At 35.3% G+C, this 18,330-nt stretch overlaps 1 protein-coding gene across 14 annotated transcripts in view; it reads right to left on the bottom strand.

Annotated features, from left to right (window-relative positions):
- ZNF280D (zinc finger protein 280D) overlaps positions 1-18,330 on the bottom strand; it is a 48,103-nt gene that overhangs the window by 12,287 nt on the left and 17,486 nt on the right. For 6 of the 14 annotated variants that reach the window (XM_035899301.1, XM_035899302.1, XM_035899303.1 and 3 more), the window contains 11 exons: positions 18,016-18,125; positions 17,405-17,634; positions 14,968-15,125; positions 14,437-14,537; positions 14,195-14,341; positions 13,469-13,603; positions 11,642-11,886; positions 10,316-10,456; positions 8,617-8,679; positions 7,927-8,045; positions 7,698-7,734 (listed from right to left, as the gene is read on the bottom strand). In XM_035899301.1, the coding sequence (XP_035755194.1) occupies positions 7,698-7,734; positions 7,927-8,045; positions 8,617-8,679; positions 10,316-10,456; positions 11,642-11,886; positions 13,469-13,603; positions 14,195-14,341; positions 14,437-14,537; positions 14,968-15,125; positions 17,405-17,634; positions 18,016-18,125 (1,486 nt within the window). Of the gene's footprint in view, positions 1-686; positions 5,004-5,081; positions 7,126-7,697; positions 7,735-7,926; positions 8,046-8,616; positions 8,680-10,315; positions 10,457-11,641; positions 11,887-13,468; positions 13,604-14,194; positions 14,342-14,436; positions 14,538-14,967; positions 15,126-17,404; positions 17,635-18,015; positions 18,126-18,330 lie in introns of those variants that run through there. The other 8 variants (XR_004842638.1, XR_004842639.1, XR_004842641.1 and 5 more) reach the window with 7 other exon arrangements.

Raw genomic sequence — 18,330 nt, 5'->3', positions numbered from 1 at the left:
TTAGACAAACTACAAATTATTTAAATTTATTGACTTTTAAAACCGCATTAATTAAACAGCTTATCACAACATCACTAAAATTGATTTTCTGCTTTTATATAAGAAAATGCTATCACAGAGATAGTAAGAAGTGTGTCTCCTGCAAAACCTTGTAAGGTCATCAGTTCTAATATAAAATCTAACCTTTCAAAGGTTTCCTATAAAAAAACTGAACAAACCCCTCAAAATTGCTTATGCCTGTATCTTCTTTGTTGATGCTGCATTAAAGGCAAATTTAATCTGCTGAAGTATGGTGCTGCCTCTGTTTTATTTAAATAAAGTTATTAATCATAAGCTGTATGATTCACAACCTCCAAGTCTTAATGGCTGTCTACAAGGTACAAAATACTTGACAGAAGAAACAGCTTTATCAACTTACATTTTATGAAAAATGTATACTAATATTAGATTGATATCTACCATGTGTATTTTCCTAATTTAATCCAAGAAAGCAGTGCTAAAACCAGACCTTTTGAAGAATTTTAGCACATACTTTCAGCACACCATGAACACCTAATACTAATGTTCTAGCAGGTAATCAACAACTTTGACTGCAGTATAAACAACCATTTATAACTATTTTAATTATTACATCTTAATTTACAATAAAAGATGGCAAAAATAATAACAAAAAAAGGGTTGTTTTAAAATAACATTGCTATGATAGCACTGTAACAATGCTCATCTAATTAACAGTAAGAATAATGATCAGGGTAAATCAAATGACAACACATTTTTTGGGTCAGGGACTTGAAATACTCTGAAGTATTTAATCATGAGTAGCAACACCAGTAGAAGATGATGCGACACCAAATATTTAGCTTAGCTTCACTGCTTTAATGATTTCTATGCAAGAACTTAAGCCAGTATGTTGGAAATAGTAATTTGTCTAAAACCAGTCACTCTTGAAAGAGCAGAACAATTTAGACACAAGTAAATCAGAAAATGTATATCCAAGGACAAAAAATACTGTTATTCTTGTCTGAATAAATGTAAGTTTTGCCACCAAAATAAATGGGTATGAATTGGATCCAACATCTGTAGATCGTTTTAAATACATTATAAACATTATTTACATCATCAAACTCTAACAGATTTCTGTATCCATGCTTTATAGTTTATAAAACAGATTCAAACCGACTAGTTCATGATGGTTTGGAAGTAAACAGGGTTTATAAGATTTTGTGATAACCACATCTTTGTTAATAAGGTTTACCTTGGATTCCTGACATATATTCTCAAACCTTAATTCTGTTTAGGAATAGGTTTTAGAAAGTAGTTCCTTTAATTTGTAATTAGCAAAAGTTTCATAAATGGATACTAAACCACAGAAGATTATCACCTGGTGATGTTCCCAACACTTTCATGATACAAGAAATCTTAAATCCCATAGTTCTCAAGCAGTAACAAAGGCAATGTACTTTCTGTGGAGCTACAGTGCTTCTGGAAAGAACATTATGAAAATGAAACAAAGATCATGACCATTTCCAGTAAGTACAGCCTGCTGGTCTGCAATTTTGAGCAATTTTAAATCCTTCTAGAACTCTCCATAAATTCTTTATTCTACATAGAAATAAACTTCTAGTTAAGAACCATGAAAAAATGTCCCTTAATTGTCAATCCCTTAAAGAAACCGCCCCCAAAATGTAGCAGCTGAGCACAAAATTTCAGCTTGATTGAGATATTCAATATAATGTATTGGCCATAAAACCAAAGGGACTCAGAATAAAAGCCAGGTAAGAAAGAACATTAGACACCTTAGAGTCTAAATTCAGTTTGATGTGAAACTTTATTTGATACATGAGGAGTCACCTAGGACTAATGGAAGAGATTTGGAGTCAGTGAAACAAGTAGACTCTAAAATGTGCAGTCCAAGCACGGATAGGAGTATTCTCATTTCTGAAATCCATACAGTCTCATGACTTCCCCTGCTCTCACATAATAAATTATGTATATTTGCACACACTCACATGAGCTGAAATCATGAGCACCTGTCTTCCAGTGATCTGTCATGTTTTCTTACAACCAGAGAGTTACTCCCACAGCTTCTTTGGGTAAGCAGTACTGAAACTGAGCTGGCATCTTTGCCAAACAACCCCTTTTTGTCCACCCCTAACCAAAAGTAACCTTTTCTAGGATGACTGTAACTTCATTAATTTCTGGAAAACAACTTTATGTTATTTAAGTGGCTCGAGGTACCTTCCAGCCACTCAGCTGAACCATACCCAGCATTATAAATATAAATCTATTTAACAACGAGAAGAATGGAAAGGTTTTTTGGTTCGGTGTTTTTTTTTTTTTTTTTTTTTTTTTTAAGAACTCCAGTTTGTAACAGAAATTCCCCATTTTGAAAAATATAGCTCTAAGTAGAACCAACGATTCATAAAGCACAATTCTCCCCCAAATATCTGATTGTATAAGCATTTACTGGGAAGGTACATGTGAATGCAGTTTGAAGAAATAGCTGCTTCTATGCTGTGGTGTTTTACACTGTTAGCAACTGAATGGGAAAGGAAAGATGGTGACATTCACATTACTTTACACTGTCTCCAATTTCTCACCTGTAAAATGAGGTTAGCAATGAAGACAGCTACATAATGACTATTATAATGAGTAATGAAGTGTTATTGCACACAAAGCTGCAGTTACAAACATTTAACAGAATAACAGAAACATTTACTTTCTTGTCAGAAAGACTTTCAAAGCAAAGGTAATATAGAATTTGCTAATCAAGCAAGGTTGCCCTACAACTACGTGTCTTAAGAACCCATAATGCAGTGACACTCAACATCCTAAAAATAACAAAAAAAGAGACAGGTTAAGGTACACACAAATTAAGTATTAGTTCTTTGACCATAAGCTAAACTGGTTATACCATGCTTATTCGTGCTCTGTCCTTGCAGATGTGGTCCAGTATGTTGCATTATTGATGTAACTCGGTAGCTGTTGGGACCACCAGGGACATTAATATTGAGTCAGACAGGTTTACTTGCATGGTTTAGGGCTGGTTTTATGTTATGAGTTTTCCACATGAGTAACTTTTCTGAGATCCTCACACACACGGAAACAGGATGCCACAATGCCAATTGTTTCTATGTGAACTATTTATACAAAGCTGGCAAATCTGAATGCAGCTTACAAGTGTTTTAACTACAAGTCTGAAACTTAAAAAATTTCTGTAGCAAAGTTGTAAAAGAACCAAATTACAACATTCCAAATGAGCATTCAAAAGAGGTATAATTCACATAACTTCAAAATGAAGTGTCAATCTAGTGTAATTTCTGGGAAATTCTTAGAGAACATTTCTGAAAGCCACGAAAATCTGCAATCATATTCCAGTTTTGTTGTTGCCGGAAACCTGAATGAAAGTGAAATATCACAGATTCAACTTCCTCTGAAATGCAACAGCACGTTCACAATGAAAACACAAATCCACTATGCTTTTTTGAATGCTGCTGTGTCAAAACAGAAATAAGTCCTGCAAGAAAAACCTGTAGTAGATAACTGATGCTTGAAGTTGAACAGCAGCATTCAAGATGGAACATAGCCTCTGTCAGAAGAAAAAAAAAAGTAGCAAAAAGAACAAGACTTTAGAGTACTGAGTAAGCGTGCAGATGCTCAATCACAAAATATGCATAAGAGACAATGGATGACAGGATCCTTGCTATTATTAGCAATACCACAGTGGTTGCAGAAGCTTGCTATCACCAAAACTGTTACTGTTTGAATACTAAAAGTGAAGAGGACAAAAATACTCGTAAAAATGGATTAATCTCAGATAATTTGATTATGCAGAAAAAGAAAGTGCTGCAAATCAAGAACAGCTTGCATTCATCAGAAATAATGTCTTATAACAAGGAGGTTACAACAGTGACTGATCTCAGAGTAAGATTAGCTCTATCTATAAAGCTACTTGGAAGCTAGTAAATTAGAGATTCAACCAAGACACATATCCACTGTAAGCACGAGGTTGAGTTCGGAGGAACACTAGATGTTCATCGTGACAAAAGGAAAGCTCATCGTATATCCAGACAACCTGTTGATGGATAAACTTGCCATAGATAATCTAGAACTAAAGATGAAGTCAGAAGCAGTGAAATCAAAAGCAGCAGATGTCTCAGCAGCTTGAGTAGAGCATCCTTGAAGATGAGAGATGATACCAAAAGAACAAGGTGTGAATGAACTGTGGCTGCTCCACCCTCAGAATCAGGGCTCAATAAATGTATCTGCTTCCATCACATGCTTTCCTCCTACAGTATTTAGGAGCAAAAAGAAGCTTAGCTACCAGAGCAAAGCAGCTAATAAATTCCTCTGGCCAAGATTCAGTTTATGCAGTTACATGCGACAGAAGTCATTCAAAGCATATTTTGCCACTATATACTGTAAAGTCATTGGCAGACAAAAATGCAACTTACTTGAATATTAAATAGATCAGGACTTGTATGTTTTAGTGAACACCCAAAGAGAATGACAAAGCCCTTTAGTTTCAGAAGCTAGGACTGAGTTCAGAACAAAATGGGCTTTGATGTCAACACATAACATGTCATCATTTATACACTACTCTAGTGTGGGATGATACCGATAGACTGGAGCAGCAAAGAAACACTGCAAATGAGCAGCAAAGAAACACTGCATCACATAAGTGAAACTCCTGGTAAGCTTCTCTTCAAAGGAGTACAGCCCCCAAAAAGCTTGAAGTCAATGCTGCAAAGCAGAGAACATTATCACAGAAGGGCCTTTGCCAGACTACAATATTGGTAGAAAAGACCAGACCTGCTGCCTAAAAGATGCAAGAAGAGAATACCACAGCTTCAATATATGAAGAAAAAGGAAAAGCTCTGGTCAGATCCTTGTTCGCTTACATACCAAAATAATCCCAAGCTGGACTGGGTTCAATTTTCTGGTCCACAATGATGTATCAGTGAGCCAAGGCAGTATAGGATACCTGCTCACTTTCAACTCCCCTGCAACAAAAATGTCTGCTGTCAGTTCATTTAAAAATATGTTAATTGTTGCGCAAAGCAGAGAGTTGAGCATTAGAAGAATACTGGCATAGTTACTAAGCCTTATTCCCTCAGCACAAGGTGGATCACTAAACAAACAAGGCAACTTTATGTAGAGTAACAATTTAAAAAGCAATTTCTGCTGGAACACCTCCAGCTAGGTTATCTGTATTACTTATGGCAGGATTCTGGTCCAAAGACAGTCTCATCAACACTACGGAGAACTCCTAGAACATGTCTGGTCATTAGCAATAAAGATGAGTTTTACAATACATACAGTCAGTCTGATATATAATAAAAGACACCAAAAGATACCATCTGAAAGATGCAAGAGAAGATCCAAAAGCGTTCAAGATTGTAACTGTGAGTCATTGTTTCCAACGATGAAGTGATTCTGAAGAGCCCCATAAACAAGTCATACCTCATTGAATTATAGGTCAAAGAATGGGAAGAAACATTCATAGGTCATTGAGAAATTACACAGCAAAAGTTATGAATACTGTCTGCAAGTTCCTCTTCCTCCAAAGCAAACCACAGAAGAACCATCCCGCAAAAAGATGAACATTTTTATGTGTACTCTGTACTGCAAATAATGAATTAAAAAAAAAAAATCTGCTGAACAGGTACACTTATGCTCTTAGATTTAGCAATGATATACTCTTGTCCAAAGTATCAGAGAATTAGTATATGGAACAGGACAAGATTTACTGAAATTAGTGAAGTCTATGAGCATGGCAGTTCCAAAAAGCACCATCACAGATTCTATCACCTCATGCAGTACCAGTAACTAAACCTATGCAAACATCTGAACTTTCAAAAGTAATGGCTATCTGCATCTGTCCTAATCTAACAGTTTACAAAAACAAACCTGCACATATTCTTGACTACTTCGAATCTGTTCAGCACTCACCCATCTGTTTCTGAGCAATACATACATTGTATATCCAACATTCTCAAATATTTTCATATGACATCTTTGTAATATATTCAAGACAGGTAGATCCTTGTGCAGTACTGACAACAGGCTGTCACAACTGTACACCTCTTTCCCCACCATTCAATACATCTACGACCTTTCCTTACGTAGAGTTCAGCAAGTATTAATTCCCAACACCTAATGCCAGCTCCAAACAGAAAAGCTAATGTCATATCACAGCTCAACACTTTATTTTTCCATTGTTTGAGTTTCACTGAAATCTAACTGTTGAAGGACACAAGATACCCTGGATTAATGAGGGGATTATAGTTGGCCCTCCTAGATGACTCTTCCCAGTGTTTTGTCCAATTACAATACTCCGTGGTCCACAATCTTTTTCAAATGGCTTTTTGGAATACTTTCCCAAATTAACTTCCTTCCCCAGTTCATTCCTGCCAGAATATCTTCAGTTCTTTTTAATAACGTCTATTAGTCACCCCATCAGACCATCAGTTTTATTCAACTGCGTCACATGCTAAACATTTACAAGTAAAGGTTTGAAGTTTATAGCATATATTTTGCTCTACTAATACTCGTAGCCAAAGATAAGTATTTCCATGTTTGGATTAGATGACAGATTATTCCAGTATCCCCTCTTACTGGCCACTTTATGGAAACTAAGAAAGAAAATACTTAGTTATGAAATAACCTGTTGGGGATCTTTCCAACACTCACTGAAGGCTGATTTATGCTTAGAGGACTACGAAGTTCTTGCTCTGTTGGAAGAGTTCTCATCACGCATGAGAATATGTAATCCCTTTTAGAATCCTGCTACAGGCTAGATGGACTCAATGACACCTTGTTGTTAAATCAGGGTAAAACTATTTTCTTCCGTCTTTTAAAATATCTTTCTTTGCAGTCTAATTGACATTTTTGTTCCTGTCTTCTGAAACGGTTTAGAGAGGAGAAAAATGTTTGACTCAACTGACACACCTCTGAACCTTCAATTAAAGCATAAATAGGCTCACAAGCTACATTGTAAAGCCTCAGGTACTGTTCCAGGATAATTGGGGATGGCTTGGCACGTCTGATTCTTCTAAGGTTAAAAAAACCCCAAGCAAACCTTGCAACACAATCTCCACAATACTGCATGGTCTTTTTCAAGTCCTTAAAAAAAAAAAATGAAAGCCCAAATCCTCATATTAATTTTTCTTCTAAAGTCAGAAACAAAAAGTTAATACAAAACAGTATACCTTTGTCATATAAATAACATCATTTTGAAAATAATTTGTAAATATTTATAAAATATTAAGACTGAATTTGTCCTACTTCAATAAAGGTAATGTTTTTAAAATTTGTATTAACATTACATAAAGAATATAACCCATTCATTCAATAAAGCTAGTATTAAAACCAAGTTGAAGTAACTTTCACTATTTCTAGACTTAGAAGTCAGGATTGAGAAGTTCTAATATTGCAAGAATTATTTTTATCTCTCTGGCCAAACTGAAAAAAAAACTGGGTTTGATTTTGGCTGCAGTAGGTCATCATTTTATCTCCCCAGTCTTGTAACTGTGGACGTGGTAAGAGCAAAAAGCACTAGCAAAGTAAGGGTCTATGTTTACCCATACATTTAAAATTCTATGAAATTCAAAATAAAACCAAGTTCAAAGTGCAAATTTTGGCCATCTGTCACTAAACTAATACAAATAAACATGGAGCAGTAAAACAAAACTTACTCAGATACTTGTTCAGCAGTTGGGATATCTACAGAAACTGAAAATAAAAATAAAGTATTTCATTAAAAATATTTTGAAATGTGGAAATACAATAGTACTCACTGTCAAATCTAAGTACACAGAAATAATGATAAAGCAACTGAAAAAAAGGACTGCAATAACACAGACACATCCACATTTAAGTATTTATAGATGAATACTATATATAAAAGTAACTATAGTTACTCACCTTTCTCTATAATAACTTGACAAGTATGAGTGTGGCTTTCACTCAGATGTGTGGCCATGCTATCTAAGCCAGAAACGTCAGTCAAGAAATCACAGTTAAGACATACTACAGTCACACCTCTAGAGAAGAGAAAGTAAAAAAGAAGTATAAATACAACATAGTTGTGAAAACGGTTTTCTGAACTTACAGCAATTGGACAGACTATAAAAAAAGAATCTGCAACTTTAGATGACTCACAAAAACATATTCTTACTTTTTATACTGCAGCTAGCACCTGGAAATCCCAGTCAATGACCAGGGCATCTCCATGCTGGATGCAGTACAAAGAACACCCCTTTAGACAGAAATTTATCTGTAAAGCATGGGTTTCTCAGTTTTGGTGGTTTGCTTGTTTTTTCTTTCCATCCCCACTCCCCATTTTGCACATTATGAATAATTGGAAAATAAAGAAATAGAAATATTTTTAAAAACTGCTCAGAGTTAATTAAGAAGTTAATAAATGTAGACAAATAACAAATATTTGTCACTAGAACAGCACACTGCTAGTGGAAGAGCTAATGTTTTTATTTCCCTGCTCTTTCAAAATTGTGGAAGCCTAGGATTTCAAGAGGCACTGATCTCCTTTAACTAATCAGTTTACTATCAGAAAGTAAAAACATAATGATCTGTAACTGAAAAAAGCTGAATTACCGTAGCTCTTCTGAATGCTTCTTATAGATCCAAAATCTTTTACTTGGACGAGCACTGTGAAAACTAAAAATAAGAAAATATTACCACTTAGACTGGTTTTCTTGAGTACATTACTCCACATATCCTCTACACTGTACATGGTTCTGCAATTTGCTTATGACAGGGCATGAAAATAGAAGGCTCAATTACTGACCTGCATTATTCTAAAACATTAAATTGTTGAAAGCTTACACGCTCATGAATCTCAGCTCTAGTTTAAAACACTGGCTCTCTTGTAAATAACGAGTTTGGGAGGGGCAAGCCTGAACTTTGTTGGCACAGTCCTGCAAGACTGTCACATTGCTTCCATCAACATTTTTGCTCTTGAAGCACCATGGCTGTAGCCATCTATACAGTGCTCCACAAAAGTAGTGAAGCTTTGCTGACCTCATCCAGAGATGGCTGTGAATGAGATAAATCACATTTTCAGATGACCCATAAGTTAACTCATGCAGCTTAACTATGTGCCAACATTGTACTCCCATATGAAACAAAAAAGCAAGCAGGGGCTGCTACTGCAGATACACACTCCCTCTAACAGCCTTCCTCCTCACTATCCGTTCTTCCATATGTTCTCCAAAAAAGGTGATGATAGGTGCTGTAAGGGGTCAAAGTAGAGGGAACATTACTGCATCAAGGAGACAAAGGGCAAAAGACTGGCTATTTTTCTGCATGGCTGAATTTGACAACACCCAGAACATGGGCAACAGTAGGAACAGTTTACTTTAGACTGCCCTCTCCCCTTCTGGATTTGTACTTTCTCTTGTACAATCAGAATTAAGCACTTAATTTTTATTATTCCTTTAGGCATGCAACGTATGTAAACTATTTCAGCCTAGGACTTACATGGGCATTGAAATTAATATGAATAGGTCAACACATAAAATATATACAAAAACTTTTAAACACTTGGGTCATAAATTCAAGAATTCTAGCATTCAAAAATGCCAAGGCATTTTATACGTACATGTATTTTAAAAGACAATTGCATTCTATATTTTTCTGCAACACATTTGGCTTGCTCGGGGCATAGGATTAACAAGTAGGTTTTCAAAATTCTGTTTTGCTGTCACTGCTATATGATCTATGTCTATTTATAGCATAGTATAATTCTATCGCTCTGAAAACTAATGCGTTTGTTTTCCTAACAGGCTTTTTTGTAGCTGTCATCACTAATTCTCTACACTGCCTCACAATCAGTGGCAAACCTCCTGCAAAATGAGATGTTATTTTTACGGATGACCAGAAGTAGTATAATAAAAACTATCCACTTGAGTATGCCATTTGAGACATCCTTTATATGGTATTCTGAGCACAAATTTCATTAGCAATAGCTGTGGCTGTATGCATTCAGCACTTGTAAAATCAGATGAGGTATTTAATCTAAAACCCAGAGAACACGCAACAATTAGTCATTACTTGTTAAGTCTGGCTGAAATAATTATGGGAGATCCCATCGAAACTCTGAAGCAAAGACAGAACACTGCCTGAACCACTGGGTTTTTAAGGCAAAGCAAGAACTTAGGCCCTCATTACGAAGTAAAAATCCCTGCCAGTCCTATGACCCAGCTCAAAATTCAGCTAATAGAAATACTTAATACACCTTATATGAATTTAAGAAGTATTTGAAAACCCAATAAAAATTTTGATGAGTTCTTACCTCATCATGTGATTCACATAGGCTTTGCTACAGCTAGTGTTGTATCTGCATAAACTACAGTGGACATAAGCAGGAAAATGGCTTGCAAAATCTTTTATTTCCGAGTAACACTCAATGCATTTGTGAGCTCCCAAACGATACCTAACAGTAATACGAACAAGTTAATAGTTAATAACAACACTTTAAGATGAGACAACTATTTCAAACTTTTTGCTTTAAGTCCAGTAGCAAGCTTGCGTATGTTAAGGAAAAAATGAGGAACGAACTTAAAAATGTACAAGTTAAATACTTATTACAGGTTATGTTACCATGCATGAAGAGAACTCTGGTTTTTTCCTTGAATTATACTTTCACTAAGACTTTAACAGGAAAGTGAAAGTTAATGTAAGCTTCTCTTGGCCACTTCTGGAAACAAGATACAGCAGTAGATGAGACCCTCCAACTTCAGTTGCTGCTGCTGTCTCTATGCTGAGAAGGATTTCAAAGAAATGCTTCATCCACCACAATGCACAGAAAACTACTTTGGTTTTTCCTGTCACCCCTGATATTTCCCACAAGCTCTGAAATATCTACAAAGCAAGAATGTAATCCTGCTCTTCCCCAATTTTGCTAGTAGTTTTTGGATGTCTTGGAGAGCTACACACTGTGAGTGTTAGCATTTTATTGGAAGGGAGACGTCTACAATCTTTGACAAAGAAAACTGCTAACTCATCTTAGCCAATGAAATTATATTCTAGTCCATAAAACACCCATTAAATTATTAATATAAGGATAGCAAAACCCAGTAAATTGTAAATATAAGGACAGCATTCTCCCAATAGCTTGCTTTTACTTTATTGATTTTTTTTTAAGGTATCTCATACGACAGATAAGACTTAAACCTTTTAAATAACGGGTTCAAATAAAACCCTTAAAAACATTGAAGGAAGAAAATACTTTTCCCTCCGTAAGACGACTTGCAAAGAACACCCAGGCAGATGTATTCCCCTCCACAGGTCACTTTCAAAAATAAATCTGCCTAATGAGTCAGTATTTCAAGAGTCTGTGGCTCTATGCAGAGACAAATTCTAAATTTAGAACAGAAAAATTTCCAGAACATCTGTTCTTCCCTCATAAAGTAGTCTATAACCAACAAAATTGGTCACTGAAGATTCAGATTATAATCACAGTACCAGTATGTGGAAAGTTTATGTGCCTGCTTTTTCTGCAAAACTGAAGTGTCAAATCTTCTGTACTGCAGTATTAGAAGTTATTGAAAGACAATTAAATGATCAGTTATTTATATTTGAAGTACACTTAAAGATATTTTTAATGCTAATATTTTACCTTAGATTATGCAAAGCTGTATTTGTAACTTCTTTTTTTTTTTTGCTGTTGGTCCATGCATTTTGCCTCTTCGATGTAGTTGGTTTTGATTTTGCTTTTGACTTACTTGTATTAGATTTGTTATGATTTTTAGTGGTTGTATTTTTAGCTTTAGGTGATAACTGAAATGTGGAAGTGCTTGTACTAACAGAAGATGTAGCTGATGATCCTGATTGAAGAGATCCAACAGATGCTCGAATAGTCACCTATAAGTATGAAATTAAAAATTTTTCTGTTTAGATTTAAGCTTTCTAAGTTCCCATCCCTATTTGTCTCAAAGTTTAAGCCACTTCAGGACAAAAATCATAGCATAAGAAACACTCCTCAGTAAAGACTGCTGTAAAAAATATGAAATACTGTTGACTAGAGTAAACCTAACCTCAACAAGTCTATTGGATGCTTTAAAAGCTCTTGTTTTGGTGGAAATGGTTAGCCATGACAAAACACTACTCTCTTTTCAGACCTGCAACTGGCTACATCCTGCTTTCTTAAAACAAACAAACAAAAAGGTAACTGTGGAAAAGAAACAGAAAGGCCAGACCAATTAGCTGTAGCTGAAAACTGAACAATCCCATCAGTGCCTGGACTTAACAAAAGCTCTGTGTCTTGGTGCCTCATGGTTAGCCAGTCTATTTTCTTCAGATATTTTTTTCTCCTCATCCTAGACCACCAAGGACTAATTCTTGTTTCTGACTTCTCATCTGGCATTATCACACACCCTTGTCTCACCCTTAAGTTTGGTTCTCCAGTTTTCACTCGCAGCATGACTCCTAATTATACTTCTTACCCATGGTCATAGTTTAGAAGCAGTTAACCATCTAAAACTGGTTCCAAGCTCTTCAGTCTCATCATCTACATCTTGTCAAGGTCTACTAACACCAAAATTTTAACATAATCTAAGCCTTTATTAGATCATGGAGACCCTTAAATCTTTAGAAAATTGAGGTATTGTCACAGACTAGAGAATCAGTGCTTTACATTCTGCCAAGCAACACAATCAAAATCAGCTTCAGCCATTTTCCCTTCCTGATTCTACAGCAAATGAACTGTGAAGAGCTGATAAAAAAGTTAATTTTCTTCCCCCTTTCAACTGAAAGGACACACAACTTCACACTTCATTAAAAAACTGTAGAAAAAGAGTCCTGAAATCTACAGGAAAACCCTAGTCTAAGTGGTCCCTTCTCTGAGAAGTGGAAGAATGATTTAAAGATAGCTAGCCTAAGTGTTCTGAGGGGACCCAAGTTTACTTCATAAAACACTTAGCAGAAAACTCTGTTGGTTTTTTTTCCACTTTCAAATGCTAGAGCTAAAAAAGACCTCATAAACTCAGTTTTACACACATATTGTCTATGGAGGAGAAGGTCTTTTACTCTATATGATTTTTTTTTGACACCACCTTCCACAGGTTTAAAAGTTTTCACATGAAATAATACAAACCTCTATTTCCTTTTCTCCTAGCACAAGATAAGATGAATGGGAGATGGCAAATTAACCAATAGCTCAAGAAAGCAGTAGCACTGACTGGACTACTTGCCCATACATGTATGGAAGAATAGGACAGAAAACAATACCACAGATCACCAGGAAGAAACCATGAACTGTGCCTGGCAATTCTTGCAACAGGAGTATTTTTCAGAGTTTTAGTTTTAGAGGTGGCAAAGAAAAACCAACCCAACAACTTTGTTTTGGAAAAGAAAGGAGAAAAGCACTTCTTTCTATTCCACCCCTTTCTCTACCAGTGCATTTTTTTTCCTTTGTCCTCTCTAATTTTCCTGCATGAACATTTACCTTTGTTCCAGGAGGCAATCCTTCTAACTGTTTGGGTTTCCTAAATGTTCGGTGATGCTGAGTCTTGTGATCCATTTTTTCTTTGCAAGTCAAAAATTGCAGCCTGCACTTAGTGCAACGGTATATTCCTTTTTTCTTTTAAAAATAGAAGACAATCTAGAGTAAGCATGAATGTCATGATAAACAAAACTCTAACCCTAGTTTGTCTCAAGCAATGGTCATTGAGTTTCTAAAACATCAACTGGACAAATGCCTGATATTGTACAAAGCCAAGATACTGTGTAGGAATTAAAGATGATATTCACATACTTGAAAATGCAAGGCAGTATTATTACCAAAGAGGAGGAGGAATCAGGTTACCAGTTACAAGAATACGCAATACTTAACCTTTTTCTCTACTTGAACATGAAAAGTTTGCTAGTAAGCTCAAGAAAAGCAGAACACATCACTACAACTTAATAAAGAAACCAAATAGCAGAGATATTCTTTCAAGGATATTCAGAGATTTTTTTAAACAGGGAGCTGCTGTCACACAAAAACATGACAAATTCTAAGAACTCCCTTAAAGACTTTTCAAAAGATGCAGTTGTAATTCTTCTACCATATTTTATTAACCATTCTTACCCAGTAACAATCACACAAGACATGTTTTTTTTTTTCCAGAGAGAGATTGGTAACATTTATTTATCATTTTTCTAGCATTAAGGATTGAAAATATCTGCTTACCTGGTGCCTCATGTAGTGATGCATATACGGTGCTCCAATTTTTATTACTTTGAGGCAAAATGGGCATAGCAAATGTTTTGTATTTTCATGAACTGTTCTAAAATGTGTTTCTACATCTGAAAAAGCTGAGGATCTGTAGTTGCATACCTAAACCAAAAAGGTTGACTTTCTTGTTAAAAGTTTACTAACAGTAAAGATGGGGAGGGGTGTAATCTAAATACAAAACAGTCACAGTGAGATACCTGGCAAACATACGGCATTTCACCTGGCTTATGATTGTCCTTCATATGTTGCAAAAGAACTTGCTCTGTTTCAAAGGATAATTCACAGATTTTACAAATCGCTAGAAAAAGTGAAAAACAAGAAAAAAGTAAAAATTTGTTTGGTGTCATAAGTAGATAAATTGTAATACATACGTATATGTGAACTGTATAAATCTAGAAAGGTAAAGCAATCTAACAATTAACCTACTCTTCAGAAGAAATTCACTGTACAATTTCAAGAAGCCAGGAGCACAAGACCCTTAAACAACACGAATTCTTGCAGTCAAGCTTTCAATTAAAAAAACAAAACAAAAAGCTTTTTAAAATGCGGGTTTTTTTTTTCTACACACATTGCTCTAACATAAATTGAACGAGTGCTCAGCTCCTACATTAAATCCCAGGATTATTAAAGTACAATAGCTTTATTCTAAAGTTACAAACCAGCAAAGTCAGAAAATATCTAAAAATTCTAGGTCACAGAAAGATTTTGTGTGATACAATCCAACTTACTAGATGACTCATAAGGCGTGTGTGTACTTTCAATGTGGCACTGCAGCTGGAATGGGGTGGGAAACTGACGGTAACAGTGCTGACAGGTGGTATGGCTTTCCCAACTTTCACTGCTCTGCTTCTCAAGCTCCAAGTGATGTTTCATGTGGTTCATAAACCTATGAACAGGTGCAAAAACCTACATTTTGACATTCACTATACATGACATAGCTCATGCAAGATGTACAGGATTCTTGAGAAACTTTAAGTTTAAAGAAAATAACAAAAGGCTAAGTTAAGTAAGGTGACTACACCAGAAATCATCTTTCAAAGCTTAAAAAGAAATCTTGACTATTATATAAGGAACACGCAACGTATCTGAAACATGTTCTAAGACTAAGCAATCTATTATATTTTTCATGTATGCTTAGACAAAATTCTTGGCCTGAAATAAAGGGAAATTAGCAAAGACAACAACAAAACATGTCAGCTGTTTACACTTCGCCACCACCAGTCTCAAAGCCACATTCTGTGGCAAATATAAATTTAGCTCTGCTGAAAACCAAGTATCAAGAAAATACCTGCAATTAGGACATTATAGGTTTTTCTGAAACCACCTCCATTCAAAACCGGCAGGGTTCCAGGACCTTTCTTTGTATAAAGTATTTAGGGCTGAAGTTGAGTTATGATGGACAGTTATCAAAGAATGCCACTGTGCAGCTGACAATCAAACAAGCATGATAAACTTGGTGATAAGTTTACTACTTCAAGTTACCACTTTTTTCTCATTAACACGTGCACCTATCTAAGAACCTATTCTGGCTGAGAAGTCTAAGCACCCATGGCAACATTAGCAGGCGTGGAGCAGCACAAGGACAGGTTAATTGCACAACCCACTACACAAACTTCAAAAACTGTTCCATCCTAAGTGTGCTTCATTTCAGTACAGCCAGAGGAACTATTAAATGCAGGTCTCGCTCATAAAAGGAATGTAGTTCTCAAAGTGGTGACCTTGGAATTGGAAAAAACAAACGAGCAAGGAGAATAGTCACTTAAGATTGAAACTTCTATCATCATGCAGTTGCTTAAAAAAAAAAGAAAAGAAAAGCTAACTGAAGATATCCAGCTACGTAAGCAGAAGAAAGGAAATGACCCTGGTACTGCATACTACCTTAACAGAACATTATTTCATAGATCTTTTAAAGGAAGCAGGGGATTACCCTGATGAATCACTTTGCACTTTTTTGTCCACTATAAATGGTTAAAGGTGTAAAACAGACCTTGGAATAACAACTCTGAAGTTACAGAACTATGGAATACAGCTACAAAGTTAGAGCAAAAATGAACATGACTGAAAGTTGACTCTAGAAAAATTCAAAGAAAAAATTAAGTGCTCATTTTTAATGACTTGCTGTGGAACACATAGGCACCATAGCACCGATAGCTTACAATGTAATGCCAAGTAGAAAACAGTGCCTGAAAAGTGTTTCTTTAAAATGAACCCAGTATCTTAATAAATTATTAAGTGAACTACTTTCCATGATATTGCAATAAAGACTTATTTGAAAAGTATTCTGCATACAAAACCAGAAGAAAAACCTCTTGGCCCGTATCGAACATTGTTTACTGCCCTCGAAAAGATAAATTGCAAGGGAAAAAATGCCATAATAAACAGCAACAATAAAATTATGAGAGTAAACTTTTTTAAAATTTAACAACATACAACATTTTCAAGCTGCTTAAGACAAATTGCTGGCACTTTCACTCAGGATTTACAGATAATGATTAATAGCAAATTTAATGTTTCTAATTACATTAAACTCTAGTTTTGTTCAATAATACAGGTCTAGTGTTAGCATAAACCTGTTAATTTTAACTTGCAGTCTGTGCCCGTTGAAGGAACAGTCCATTTTTCAGTTTCACATTCTGCTGCTTCAGCTCCCCTTGAAGAATGCATGTAAAAAAGTTCAATGACCTTAACTTCCAAAGGAACAATGACACGAACTCATCTACCTATTAAAACAGCTTACTGAAGTTTTTTTTGCAGCATTTGGAAGTAAAACTATTCCATTAAAATAATGGATGTTACATAAGTAAAGCACCAACTATTAGTCATTGTGCATCCCTAAAGGGAATTAACACTCGCATCTACTGATACCACCATCAATCTGGATGGCAAATTGTAAAATACTTTCTGTTGCCCTTTCTAACCCCAAAGTCCTACAACTGGTCTCATTAAAACTCTACACCATTAAAATTTGTACTCTAATCTGTAGAAGTTTATGTTATGGCCATACATGCTCAGTAAAAATTAATTCAATTTCTCTCTTCAGTCACCAAATATCAGTTTTCAGTAAGAAAAAATTTTTATTCCAGAGAGACAAATTTCTAATGCATGCGACTAAGTGCTATAGACTGTAAGTGATTAACAAACAATTAAGGAAGCGAGTTCAAATACCTTATGTTATTTTTAAGAACCTTCAGACAACTGAAGCACTTAAATGTCGTATGAGTCTTCTGCTCCTGTTGCACCTGCTGGGTGTCACCTTCATGTTTCCCATAATAAAAGTCATTAACTAACATAATCAATTTTCCTTTCTCAGATTCAGCAGTCTTGCTTGTTGTGCTCGAACACTCTGATTTGGCCACTCCCAGGAAAAAGTTATTTACCATATCTGGACAACAATACTGGATGGAAAGGGGGAGGAGAAGAGAGACAGACACAAAGGTATCAACCTCTCTTACCAAACTGCATTGATAACAACAGCATTTTAAAAACTGAAGGCACTCACTAACTAGAGTTAGATGCAAAGCTCAGATGTCTGACACATTGGCTTTATTCATACTTGCATATGTATCTGAAACAGTAACTGATCTTTAGGTAGTGTTTAGGTAATAAAACACTATATATTATAAAAGCTGAAAAGATATTATTCTCATAGGCTCGTGTAAGATGAATTTAAGATAGAATTCAGAATACCAGTGTTGCCTTACTCATTAGAAAAATGTCTACTTCATTTAAATTGAATAACGAGAAAGAGAAAAGCAGCTTTTACACAAGTATTTTACCTTCATATGGTTTTTTAGAGGATCCATGAGATTGAAATGAATATTGCACTTCGGACAAGCTCGTGGAAAAGGTCCTCCATTTTTAATGGTGCTTGATGCAGCATTTGTACCTGTAAAATTTAAAATATGTTTAAGATTCAGAATTCACAGAAGACTTTATTTATTATTATTTATTATTCTAGCAAAATATGCTATTTCAAATGAAAACTATTACAACTGCTGTAGCAAGGTTACAACCATCTTTTAACTATCCTTCCTTTTTTCCAAACTGAGTATGAGTTTGTTCTGATGGATATAGAACTATAAACAACTTCT

Source organism: Egretta garzetta, unplaced genomic scaffold (genome assembly GCF_000687185.1).
Source record: "Egretta garzetta isolate BGI_Z169 unplaced genomic scaffold, ASM68718v1 scaffold287, whole genome shotgun sequence".
In the NCBI taxonomy this organism is placed as follows: domain Eukaryota; kingdom Metazoa; phylum Chordata; class Aves; order Pelecaniformes; family Ardeidae; genus Egretta; species Egretta garzetta.
The sequence above is the reverse complement of the archived record's forward strand: the minus strand, read 5'-3'. Positions and strand labels throughout refer to the sequence as shown.